Source organism: Cygnus olor, chromosome Z (genome assembly GCF_009769625.2).
Source record: "Cygnus olor isolate bCygOlo1 chromosome Z, bCygOlo1.pri.v2, whole genome shotgun sequence".
NCBI lineage: Eukaryota > Metazoa > Chordata > Aves > Anseriformes > Anatidae > Cygnus > Cygnus olor.
Genome location: NC_049198.1, coordinates 10,632,450 through 10,645,220, shown reverse-complemented (window position 1 = coordinate 10,645,220; position 12,771 = coordinate 10,632,450). Strand labels below are relative to the sequence as shown.

The following is a 12,771-nucleotide window of genomic DNA, read 5'->3' as shown; positions in this document are numbered from 1 at the left end:
GCCCGGCTCGCTGGGACATTCAGTTTTTATTGAACACTTTAAATAAGCTGGGTATATATTACTAGCAATTATTATTATTAATAATAATAAAAAAAAAACACAGGAGTTCTGCATTCACCAGTGCGTTGTGCGGGAGGGAGGAAAGCCGGCTCCCACCCTTGCCGGGCGTCCCCCCCCGTGTCCTCCCGGCCACCCGGGAGGTGCTGGGGGGCGCAGGCTGCCCTCCGCTGGGGGGACGTGAGACGGATGTGTCCCCCCCGACACTGGTGTGGTGGCGGGGCAGGAGGGGGCCCCGTGTGCCAGGGGGCTCAGCGCCAAGCGCTGGCACCCCCCACCCGCACACTGCACCCCTCTGGCATCGCCCCTCTGCACACCACAGTGCCTCTGCTGTGTGGGGGACCAGAAATGCTCCCCACCCTTGTGGGGAAGCAGCAGGAACACCCCCAAAAATCCCCAGAGTCCCTCCTACACACACATACACACGCGACCGCTCTGCCCCCTCCCACCCCCCCCCAAAATCTGCTCACCCCCCATCCCGGGGGGCTAAGAGAGCCCACCGAGGGGCGAGCCCGTGGGGACAGGGGGTTCCCGCAGCCACGGCTTGAGCCCTGCGGGGAACCAGCCCTGCTGCCAGGAGCAGCGGTGTTATTGCACTTCGGCCCAGCCCCACCAGGACCCCAGCAAGGACCCAGCTCACCTCGGGGCTCCCCACAGCTCCCCGAGGCCGATCCCAGTGGGACGGGCACCTCGGCAGCGCCGTCGCGGCCACCAGGCACCGGGCGAGCGCGAGGACCGACTCGGGGAGGGGGACACAACACCCCAGGCTCCCAGAGCCACCCCATGTGCTGGGGGGGAGGGGGTCCCAGGGGCCCCTGGCCGCAGCCACGGTCCCCAGCACTAGGACTGCGCCTCCGGCAGCTTCAGGCTGGGCTCCGCCAGCATCGGCCCCGGGGCTTTCTGGAGGCGGCCGCGGTCGTGGCAGAGGAGGCTCTTGGCCTCGCAGTTGAGGTTCTGGTAGCGGGGAGGGCTGGGCGCGGGCCGGTGGCAAACGGAGGCGAAGCTGAAGCTGAAAGGCCCCAAGCAGCAGCCGGGGCAGGGCAGCACCTCGTCCTGCTCCAGCACGGCGCCGGGGCCGTGCCCGGGCAGCATGGCCGCGCGCTCCGTCCGCTCCAGCGCCGCGGCGGCGCAGGGGAGGCTGAGCTCGGAGAAGCCTCGCTCCAGCCCGCTGCCCCAGGCCAGCGGCTTGCTGACCACCACGTGGTTGTTGTTGAAGAGCAGCCCGTTGGGCGCCCTCGGCTCCGGGTGCCAGGGCCGGGCGCCCGAGGCCGCCGTGCGGATGAAGTTGCTGGTGGCGGGTGCCGGAGCGGGGACCCGCGGCGGCTCGGGGCTGTCGGGGCCGCAGTCCATCCGCTCCTCCGCTGCGGGGCTGGGGGGGGAGGCACGGACCCCATTTACCGGCCCCCCAGCATCCTCCCGGCCCCGCTTCGGGCTGGGGGGCCGTGCTGGGGATCCCACGCCCAGCTCCAGACCCCCACGGCGGGGCAGCTCGGGGGAGGCGGGCAGCGAGTGGCACTTGCGTGGGGCCGCGGCGGGCGCCGAGAAGTCACACTGCACCTCCACGGCTGGCTCGGGCGTCACGGGGGTGCCGAGCTGCAGCGGGGCAGGCGGGGGCAGGTCGAAGGTGAGCGAGATGACCGACTTGCTGGGCGTGTCGAAGAGCTTGATCTTGCCCCCCTTCAGGTCCTCGCGCTGGGAGAAGGGGTTGACGCGCGGCGGCGTCTCCTTGGTCCTGGCCCCGACGCAGGGCTCGGGCGGCCGCGGCGGGGTGGGCGATTTGGGGGGGAACACGTCGGACTGGCTGCGGGACAGGCGCTGATCCGGCTGCAGGTGCTGCGTCCCCAGCTCGCGCAGGGGCGACTGCTCGGCACGGCTGGATGCCCTCCCGGCCACCCCTGGGCAGGGGCGCAGGACAGGGGGGTCACCGGCGCCCTGGGTGCCCCCTGGCACCACAGGGCAAAACGGGGAGCAGCCCAGGTGGTGAGGAGCGGGGCTGCATCCTGCAGACCTCCTCTTACCCCAGCCCGCTCCCCAGTAGCTGGTGGGGTGGTAAAGGGGCACCCCCCACCCCCGGGACACTCACGTACCGTTGAGCGCGGGCGCCGTGCTGGGCGCGGACAGGCTGTCCCTGATGCTGAAGAGGGTGGCCCCAGCGCCCTCCACGCCCAGCTGGTGCTGCAGGACGCCTTCCAGGCACTGTGTGATTTCCAGGAACGAGGGGCGGGAGGTCGGCTCCATCTGCGGGCAGGATGGGTCCCTGGTGAGGTCTGTGTCCCCTCCCCATACCCGTGGGGTGCACCGCCTGGAAGCGGCTCCAGAGGGCAGGGAAGGGGATCCCCGATGGGACGCCGGGATTTGGGCATCCCCGCGGCAGGGACTCACACTGCAGCAGTGGAAAGCCAGCTGGAGGAAGGCGGCCGGGCAGTCGATTCCCACCATGGTGCGGAAAGCGGTGACGTCCAGGCCAAAATCCTGCATGGGGGAGATGGGGAAGAGTGAGGCCAGGTGCTACGGGGCAACGCGCCCTGGCTGCGTAAAAGAAAGGGGGGACCCTGGGGTCACCCAAGCCAGGGGAAGGCTGCAGGGTGCTGGGACACAAATCCCTCCTGCTCCCTGTCCAAAGGAACCCACCCTCCTGCCAGGGCTGACCCTGTGCTCCGAGGACAGGCTACGGGCAGAGAGCATCCCTCTTGCTGCCAGGAGATACTAGGGATGCAGTACCCCCACCCCGAGATGTGTGGTGGCTCCCCATAGCCTCTGCCACGGGCAGGGGGCTCTGCTCTGCGCATGTTGGTCCCCCCCGTTTGGTGACGTGTCCCCAGCCCCGGTCCCACCACGCGTCACCCTCGCTCCCCATCCCAGCGAGTCACCTCGGTGCGGGGCAGGTAGTCGGGGTCCGCGGGGACGCGAGCGATGGTCTCGCACAGGATGATGCCGTAGGCGAACACATCAGCCTGTAGAGAGAGGGGAGTCACGGGAGGGTCCCGCAGCCCGAGGCGATGTGTCCCTGTTTCCGTGAGCCCTTCCTGCAGAGCGGCACCAGGTCCCCGCCACCTTGGCACCCCAGGGACGCCCGTTCCCGTCCCTCCGTGCCCCTCCGCGTGCCCAGCTGAACCCAGGGCTGCAAACCCCGAAGCCGGCCCCGCGCAGCATCACCTTCTCGTTGTAGATCTCCCCTCGCAGCACCTCGGGCGCCATCCAGTACGGGGAGCCCACCACGGCCAGCGGCTCCTTCTCGCTGCCCTCGCTGGGGGACACAGCAGGATGTCAGGGGCCCTGTCCCCCTGCCCGTCCCCCCAAACCTCCCTCTCCCTTCCTGCACCAGCCCTCCTCCATGCACCCCCCTGACTCATCCCGCCACCAGGCCACCCACACTTCACCGCCACACCCTTCTCCATCCCCAGATCCTGCCCCATGGGTCCCCAGCACCGGGGGGGTCACCCCACCGCCCCCATCCCTGCCTTTCCAGCTGGACCCCAAAATCCATCCCTCCCCATCTCCTGCTCCCAGCGAGCTGGATCCCCTTGCTCCGAAGATGGGGACAGACAGATGGACACCGTCCACGCACCTGTAGGTGGGGATCTTCTCCGCCAAGCCGAAGTCGCCCACCACAGCCGTGTAGCCGCTGGCCTCGCAGCGCACCAGGCAGTTCTGGGGGGACAGGGGGTCCCCGTCACACCACCAGCCCTCACCTCGCCAGCCCCCGTGGCCGGGGTGCCCCAGGCACCACCTCGCTGGGAACGGGGAGGCGAGGGCAGCGGGACGGCCCGTACCTTGGAGGTGAGGTCGCGGTGGAAGATGCCCTTGGAGTGCAGGTAGCGCAGCCCGCGGGCGATGTCGAGGGCCAGCTGGATGCGCGTGGACCAGGAGAGGGGCACGGGGCTGTCCAGCAGCTGCTCCAGGTTGCCGCCGTTGATGTACTGATGGGACAGACGCCGCCTCGCTGCACCCCCCTCTCCGTCCCGTACACCTGGGTCCCACCTCTCTTCCCACCCCACGGCACAGCCACCTCCCCAAGACACGTGCCATGTGCCAAGGAAGTGTCCCCATGGACGTTTTCACCCCCCTCCCCACGGAATCCCCCCAGGCTCGCGGCCACCGTCCCGCTCTCACCTCTGTCAGCGCGTGCAGCTGCCCCTGGTGCACGCACACCCCCATGAACCTGCAGGACAAAGAAGGGCTGAGGGTGGCACCGGGGGGGACAGACGGATGGGACGCCAGCCCCAGGAGCTCGCCCAGCCCCAGCGGCAGCCCCAAAACCCCCCCAGGCTCCGGGGAGCGGGACCCACCTGAGGATGTTGGGGTGCGAGAGGCGGTTCATCAGCTGCACCTCCCGCAGCATGTTGCCCCGGTTGCTCGTCAGCTTGTTCATCTTCAGCACCATGATCTGCCCGGACTGGCGGTGCCGCACCTGCAGGGGGGCACGAGAGGGGGCTCAGCACCAAAGGCTGGGGCTCAGCACCCCATACACGGAGTACCCCAGGGACCGATAGCGTTATGGGGGGTGCTCTCCCAGCCCAGCAGCACCCCAAGGCCCGTGATACACAACCCCACCCTCCCTGGGACACCCCACTTGTTGTGCTCCCCCCCAACACATGCCCAGACCCCCGGAGATACGATGGCAGCTCCTGCAAGCCACGAGCCCAGCCCCAGGGGTGCAGGATTGGGGCACAGTCTGGGGGGGCAGCACAGGCTGGCTTTTTCGGCTCAGCACCACAAGCCCAGCCAGACCCCAACCCACTGGTGGCTGGGGCAGGGGGGTGAGGGCAGAGGGGACGAATCCTGCCCAAATCAGCCCCGTGGGGCACGGCGCTTGGCCGAGGCCGTATATTTAGCCGTCCCCAGCCTGATGCTGTCACACGAGCCGGGGGCTGGCCCCCCGCCAGGAACAGCAGCCGGGAAGGCGGCCAAGCACGGACACCCCCAGGCCCCCCACCCTGCATGGTGGGGCGAGGAAACGGGCACGGGGTCCCCAGCCCTGGGCAGAGGGTGGCACCGGGGCGGGGGGGCGGGACAGGAGTCGGGACAGGACCCCGGTAGCAGCTGCCGGGAGGGGGGAGCACCCTGCTGGTCCCAGCTGCCCCCCCCCCCCCGGCACGCGGGGAGCCGCGCACGGCGGCGCAGGCATTCCTCGGCGCTGCCGTCAGCTCGCCGCTCTTCTCCTTTTTAGTCGATGCTGGTTGCAGCCGCTGTGCCGGTGCCAGCCCCTGGCCTTCCCCACGCGCCGACCCCCCCCACCCCCCCACCACCCCGGCCATGGCAAAACACAGGCGGCGACTGCAAAACAACAGGGGCTCCCCAAGCACGTGCTGCACAGACGGGGACGGGAGCCCCACAGGATCCCGGTGCTGGGCACCGGTGCCCGGCACATCCCGGCGGCAGCGCTGCCCTCCCACATGGCACGGGGCTGGGGGGACCGGCTGGGTTGCTACGGCTTGGCACCAGTGCCGGCACCCTGCTCGGCACCACGGGGCTCCAAGGCACGGGGGTGCCACATGGCTGCGATGGGGACGCCTGGTGGCACGCTCTGCGGTGCTCCTCGGTGGCCGTGCGCCGTGGGAAGGGCCGGGTGCAGGCCAGCAGCAGCGGGGAGCATCCCCTGGGGGGTGCTGGCTCGCTCCACGTGGCTGGGTTGTGCCCACGGCCCCCAGCTCCTTGCTAATAAACCTCCTGCCACTGCAACAACCGAGGTCAGGCCCGGGTGGTGTCTAATGTAATCCTGGAGGATCCTGTGGGAGGGAAGCTCTGGGGACCCCCCTCTGCCATGGGACCTCTCCCAGGGACTCCAGGGAGTCCACCAGCCCTGGTGCTCTGCACCCAGGGGCAGGAGGGTCCCGGCACAGCCCCATCCGTGAGGCCATGGGGCCACCCAGCACCCTGAGCACACTCACAAGCTGTCCTGATGTCTGTCCTGCCTACTGCACAGCTGGAGGAGGTCACGGAGGGGAAGGGGCGACGGTCCCCTGGTGCGGCAGGTGGCTTCCCACACGCACTGGCCCCTTCGCTCGTCGCCACCAGGGGCTGGCACCATCCCAGCACCTCGGATGCCCTCCGGAAGCAGTGGCAGCCCCTAGACGCAGCAAGCCACGACCCCAGGCGACGCAGGCCCACACTGAGGGGTTTTCCATCCCCTTCCCGACCCTCCCGAATGCCAGCATCAAAGGGAGTGGGCAGCAGAGCCCCCGCCGGCAGCACGGGTCCCCCTCGCCTCTCCACACCCTGGCCTTGCGCCCAGGAATCCCAGCACATTCCCCGGAGCTGAGCTCAGCCGGGCACTGGGGGAGGCAGCAGCCCTCTGTCCCCCGCTCGGGAGCCAACCCTCGCCCCCCGTCGATGCCCCCCAGCACCTTGCAGAGCCCCCACATCGTGCGCCCGACGGGGGGCACCCCACCCGACCCGCATCCCCATCCCCATCCCATCTGCTGCCGTGGCTGGGGGAAGGGACGGGGCTGGCTGCGGCCCCAGCCTGGGCACAAGGGATCCGGGCTCTTTTAACAGCGGAAATTAGAGTCTTATTTAAAGAGCATGCTAATCAGAGCGAGCAGACGGCCTGGGCCCTCCCCGCACCTGGAGCTGCTGTCTAGACGCAGGGCGAAGCCCCTGGGGGGGCTCGGTACCCACCGCCCCCAGCTCAGCGCTCCTCCCCGCGTCCCAGCCCAGCACAGTCCCACAGGGGCACTATCCTGCACCCCTGCTCCCCAGGGAGCTGTGTGGGATGGTGCCGAGGGCAGAAGGAGCGCACACACACACAGTGCTGTGGGCAACCCCAGGGCGGCTGTGCCTGAGTTCGCAGGGATCTCAGTAGCGCAACAGGTCTTTCACCGGGCGGGACTGGAAAAGCTGCTCATCACACGGGAAAGGAGGATCGTTCAAGGAAAAACAAACGGCTGCTCCTGGGCTGGCCTTTGTGAATTTGCTTCCTCCCCGCCTGCCCCGGTTTCCCCATCGCTGCCGCCTGTGCCATGCCGCTCCACCCTGCTTTGTGAAACAAGGCAAGGTCCGCCGACGAAGGGCACCAGATAAGAGCGAGCGTGTCATTAGCTGCGCCGGCGGTTCGGGAGTAAACAGCAAATCTCAAAGGTTGGCAGGGAACGCCGGCGGAGACGGGCAGGCGGGCGCCGTGCCGCAGCCCTCGTGCGAGGTCGAGGCACGGCACAGGGCTGCGTCCCGCAGCCGGCGTCTGGCGATGTCCAGGCACAGCCTTGGGGGGGTGAAGCCAGGATGCTGCCCGCAGCCCCCACACCTGCTGTGGACGGCACGTGGAGAAGCGAGCACGGGATCCGGGGACGAGATGCAACAGTGGTTTAAGGGCTGGAGAAAATGTCTGGCACAAACACGCCAGGCTCAATCTGCTCCGTCTATCAGGGAGATGGAGAGGCGGCTCGCTGCAACGTCCGCGCACCCGAGAGAACGGGCGGGCCTGGTGCCTCCGAAATCACACGGGGAAGGCGAAGGGAACCGGCACACGGGGAGAGAAAACAGGCCCAGCTTCGGCCTGTCAGGGAGCAGCCCCTGGGGACAAGGGCAGCTTTCCATCACCAGTGCTCCCGCCCGCTCTGTGCGGCCTCTCCGAGAGATGTGCTCGGGCCCTGGCTGCACCGGGGGTGGTCCCGGGAACGCCGTCAGAGAGCCGTGCCTGCACCCGCTGCCAGCAGTGTGCCAGGGCACGGGGACCGAGGTTCAGGTCCCCTCCTCGTTCCCCCTCACTCACCCACCCACCCACCACGGCTGGAATGAGGCAGGACGCCGTGGCCGCTCAGAGGAGGGAGCCTCGAGCACCCACGGCCATGGAAAGCGCTGCGGGAACAAGGGAGGCGGGAGGAAAAGGGGCCCCGCGCTGCCCTGCCAAGCTGCATCCTCCTCGCGAGCCTCGCCAGCCCCAAACCCCAAGCTCGGAGGCCGGGCCTGCCCCACCATCCAGCTGAGATCTTGGCCCCAACCCACCGCGCAGCACAAAGCTCCATCTGGCCTCCTCTTGCCCCTGCCTGCTCCGGCCCCCAGCCCCTCGGTGGGCACGGCACCAGCAGGGCAAGCGGTGCTGGAGCACAAGGAGCACACCGCAGCTCCCGGGGGGGACAAGGGGAGCGGGGACGGCAAGCAAGGAGACGCCGTGGCCTGGCAGAGACAGGGCAGCATCCATTATTAAAGAGCCGTATCCACGCCTGGCATTATTAAATGCCTCCCCCCAGCTCCCAGGTGCCGCCACGCGCTCACAGCCAGGGATCGATAGCAGGAGCCCGGCCAGCCGGGAGGCCACGGCCTCGTGGAAAGAGAGGTCCCCGCTGTGCCCCAACCCTGCATCCCGCCTCCCTGGGGGCTGTTTCTCCCCCAGGCGGGATCTCAGCGATGGCAGCGGGGTCCCGGCCGGGCAGATCAGCTCTCGAAGCCGCTGGAAGCGTGAGGGCGGCACTCGCCCTGCGTTCTGCAGCGACGCCGAGGACAAAAACAACACGTGCACGCACCGCCCCTCGGCAGGGTGGTGACAGAGGGCGGGTGACACCGCCGGGACCCCAACCCAGGCACGGCCACACGCAGAGCATCCCCGCTCCGGCAGCCCTCGCCCACCCACCCCGAGCATCGGAGGGCACGGAGGGAGCCGCGGGGTGACACCGGTGGGGGCTCTGCAGCAACACCCCCGCTCTCCCCACCCCGCTCACCCTCTGTGGGCTCCCCGTAAACTCCACCAGGGTCACCCCGGAGCGGCTGCACCTCCTGCCACCGGCACGCCCGGACCCCACAGCGGGCTCCGGGGGCTGTCACCCTCCCGGGGGCTCTGTGCCCCCCCCCCCCCCCCCCACCGCGGTAACTCCGTTGGGGATCAGATCCGCCGCTCCCCTGCTCCCTCCGACGGAGCAACAACAGCACCGGCGGCCGCGGGGCTCCCCGAGCATCCCCACGGACCCCCCCCAGACCCCCACCGCGGTGGTACCGAGGACCCCCGGAGCCCTCCCCGCAGACCCCCGGGGGGGGGGGGGGGGGCGTGGGGGCCGCAGCGCCCACCTTAAAGACCTCGGAGAAGAATCCGGCCCCGATCTTCTCGCAGTAGAAATCGTCGATGCGCGCCAGGGTGGAGACGGCGCTGCGCAGCGCCCGGTACGAGGAGGGCCGCAGCCTCCCGCAGCCCGGCCACGGCCCCGCCGCTTCCCCCTCGCCTTCCTCGGCTCGTTCCCCCCTCGGTGCCAGCCCGGGCCTCCGCGGCAGCTTCTCCCACTCCATTTCGGCCCCGCCGAGCACCCCCAGCGCCATTCACGTCCCCCCGGGGCACGGCGCTGGGGGGGCTCCGCCGCCTCCTCCACCGCCTCTTCCTCCTCCTCCTCCTCCTCCTCCTCCTCCGCCGCCGCCCGGCCCGGCTCGGCCCGGCCCGCTTCGGCCCGGCACGGCTCGGCCCGGCGCTGAAAGCGGCGGGGGCGAGGTGCCGGCGGGGTGCGCGGTGCTCATGGCCCGGCGGCGGAGCCCCGACCCCCGCCGCGGCCCGGCGCTGCGCCTCCGCCGCCCCGAGCGCAGGCACCGGCGGGGCGGAGACGGGGCGGGTTCAGCCCCTTAACTCCTTGCCGGCCGCCGCCACGGGCCCCGCTGCCTTCTGGCAGCCCGATGGGCTCGGGGGGAGGCGCTGGGTGCCGGGGTCTCGGCTCTCCCTGCGCGCACAGCCCTGCCCGGCGGCGGGGAGCGCAGCCGAAACGCCCCGCGCCCCCCCGCACGCCGCTGCTTGTCTCCCTTTCCTGGGCTCCCCGATGTCTCCCCGTTTTCCTCCTCCTTGCTGCTCCTTTTTCCCTGCTCCGTGGGTGATTTGCACGGTCCTTCACGCAGCCGGGCTGCCCGTGCTCTGTTCCACGCGCCCTGCACCCGGCTGCCTGCCCCAGCCCCTCCTGGGCTCTGCTCCGCTGCTGCCGTCCCTGCTGGGAGCGCAGCCCCACGGGGTGTCCCCCAGCATGGCGTTTTTGGCCGGTGCTTGGCTCCAGGTACAACAAGCTCAGGGTTTTATTCCTTATCCCAGGAGGGGAGGGCAACCTAGGGCAGGGGAGCCGAGCTTCTGATTTCTTTGCAGTGGGAGCAGCCCTTCGGTGGAGGAGGGAGCTGCTCGGAGGAGCAAAGCCAGCCAGGCCTCCCCATCCCTGCCCTTCCCTCGAGCACATGTGAGCAGCAGCCCCAGCAGGGCCAAGGCAGAGAGGGGGAGGCCTGGAGAGGCATCTTACAGAGAGAAGCTCACAGGACCGCAGCCTGTTCCGGGCTCCTGCTGCTTACAAGTGGCTGAGTTCACATCCAATTAAGCTGTAACGAATAAATGAAAGCCCCGGAGACAGCCCTGACTGTGGAAATTGTTGCTGCAGGATTTATGGTCCCTTCTCTCATCAGTGCTGGTAACTCTGCTGTGCCATTTCCACCCCGATCTGTTCCTGCCTGGCACAGCAGTGGTGAGCCCGGGTCCCCAGGGCCACCAGCCCTCCCGTGGTGCCATCAGGTGCCCTCCAGTGCAAAGCCTGGCTGGGCTGAGCCTGCTGCAAAGCCCGAATTAAGCCCCTCAAGCCCTGGCTAGAAGAGCAGGAGAGGCTCACTGGCTGTGCTTTAGCTCCCCTGTGGAGCTGCAGAGGAGAGGAGGGGGGGGGGCTGGGGGACTGTGTCCTCTTTGCCCTTCTAGGGGAGAAGGCTCAGGGCTCAGCAAACGCCTCCCCCCTGCCCTGCCTGCTGGGGCTGCTGTGGGGAGAGGTCCTGGGAGGCTGTGGCAGCACAGGAGGGTTTTCCAGCCTGGAGGTGCAGACCCAGGGTGCACAGGACAGGGGAGCATCGCCTGATTCAAACAGCTCCCTGGGTGCTTCCTCCCGGCCGGTGAGCACAACCTCGTGGTCCCAGGTGTCCTCTCCTCCTCCTGTGCCCTCTGCCCACACTCTGCACATCGCCCAGCAGATCTCCCAACCTGCTGCTTCCCCTCCTATTCCCCAGCTCCCTGCTTTCGAGGGGGCCAGCCCCTGACAAATACCGTCCCCACAGGAAACAGGATAGGGGAGCACATCAGGGTCTGTCACAACCCTGCTCGGTGCAAGGACCCTGAAGGATGTGGGAGATGCCCCAGCCCCGGTGGCCCACATGCAGCCGTGCCGTGCCCAGCAGCACCCAGGGCAGGTGACGCAGCAGGACTACATTTCCCAGAGCTCTGTGTGTCCCCGTGCTCGGCACCCAGCGCCGTGGCTGCGAGCTGCAGCAGCCCGCCTCCGGCTGCGAGCAGGGGCTGCCGAGGTCCCCGCTGTGCAGGCGCGGTGCTGCCCCGCTCCCCGGCGCTCCAGCTGCAAGGCCAAAGGCCAAATATTTGTTGCATCGGTAGTTTTCTGCGAGCGGAGTCAGCACAGCACCCAGCAGCCTTGGCTCACCCCCTCCTCTTATTTCCTGCTGATGCTGCTCACACCTGGGTGCCGGTACCATGGCGTTTGTGGAAGCAGCATCTGCATCCCAGCCCCGTCTCTTATTGGCGGGCAGTGATTTTGGGTTGCTCACATGAACCCCCCCGGCCCTGGCAGGATGCACAACGGGGTGCCAGGGGGCTGAGCAACTCCGAGTCTGGCTGGGTGGGTACACAGTGGGAGCCCTGAGGGCTGTGTGTTTGCAAACGGCAGGAATGCTGGGGAAAAAATAAAGAAATCCAGCCCAATCCTCTGAAAAGAACGGACAGGCAGCTCCGTGACCTCGGTGAGGTGACATGCAGCCGTGTAAGCACAACCACGTCCTTGCAGTGATCCAGCGCTGCAGAGAAGCTTCACTGGTGGCCAAGAGCTGGTCAGCTTGTGCCAGCCAGGTAGGGCCACACTACCACCTCCAGCATCTCCCCCTCCTGAAGGGCTTATCTCCCAGCACGTGCCACGCTCCCATCCTTCAAGGCTGCCCAGCGTGCAACAGAGCTGCTCCTTCCCCTCTTGACCCTGGCCCTCTCCTGCCCCTTGCCAGGCTATTAGCAATAACCACAGCGCAGCATCCCCGAAGTGCTTGTGGTTCTTCAGACATGAGCCAGGAGCAGAGACGCCGAGAGGCTGGCGATGCTGGGCAGCGCGGGACCACATCAGAGCTGCCCAGCCCTGGCCTCGGCTGACCTGCGCTGCCAGCTGCAGGGGAGCAGGGCAGGGAGCAGGGCTGGGAGGCTCCGTGGGGCTTGGCCCGCGGTTCGTCGCCGCCCTTTGATCTGCTGGGCTTGGCGTCGCTGCGGGGAGCAGGGAAAGGCCGGGGAGAGCGTACGTAGCTCAGCACAGAGCCTGCCAGCGGCCCCGCAGGACAAACGCACCAGCCTGGAGGCCTGGCAGTAACAAGCCAGCCTCCTCAGCCGTGCCCTGGTTTCATCACCCATCAGATCTGAGAAAAAATAAAATAAAATAAAATGGAAGGAAGCGATGCATCAGGCTGGAGATACATCTCCACCACAGGGTGGGGGACATTCCTGCCACAGGGGGAGGGAGCAGGGCTATCTGCATGCAGTATCCCCTGGTGGCTCCAAAATCAGGAGGCTCCCACTGCTCGGCAGACATGAGGGTGCTCCCAGGCCAGCGGCGAGGAGCTGGGGCAGGTGGGGACTGTGCCACCTTGAACCGGTGGCCCCGGCACAGCGCGGAGCTGGGCTGAGCTGTTCCCACGCCACCCCAACCCATTAATCACTTTGATTACGGTGTCCTACTTTCTGCCCAGCCGTGTGACGGGTGGCTGGTCACCCCACCCCTCTGAGCCCTGGTTGTGCAG

General features: G+C 68.4%; 1 protein-coding gene across 1 annotated transcript; it reads right to left on the bottom strand.

Annotated features, from left to right (window-relative positions):
- Positions 1-7: 7 nt before the first annotated feature.
- Positions 8-9,488, bottom strand: TESK1 (testis associated actin remodelling kinase 1). The gene is made up of 10 exons (XM_040540290.1): positions 9,058-9,488; positions 4,347-4,468; positions 4,171-4,219; positions 3,831-3,977; positions 3,626-3,708; positions 3,214-3,304; positions 2,928-3,011; positions 2,440-2,529; positions 2,145-2,295; positions 8-1,952 (listed from the first exon to the last, which is right to left on the bottom strand). The coding sequence occupies exons 1-10, from the start codon at positions 9,301-9,303 to the stop codon at positions 898-900; spliced, it is 2,118 nt and encodes a 705-aa protein (XP_040396224.1). The 5' UTR covers positions 9,304-9,488; the 3' UTR covers positions 8-897.
- Between the last annotated feature and the right edge of the window lie 3,283 nt (positions 9,489-12,771).

Coding starts and splice junctions, on each gene's coding strand:
- TESK1 (XM_040540290.1), bottom strand. CDS start 9,303: ATGGCGCTGGGGGTGCTCGGCGGGGCCGAAATGGAGTGGGAGAAGCTG. Junction 4,469..9,057: donor TCTTCTCCGAGGTCTTTAAG/GTGGGCGCTGCG, acceptor GCCCCCCTGCAG/GTGCGGCACCGCCAGTCCGG. Junction 3,012..3,213: donor GGGAGATCTACAACGAGAAG/GTGATGCTGCGC, acceptor CTCTCTCTACAG/GCTGATGTGTTCGCCTACGG.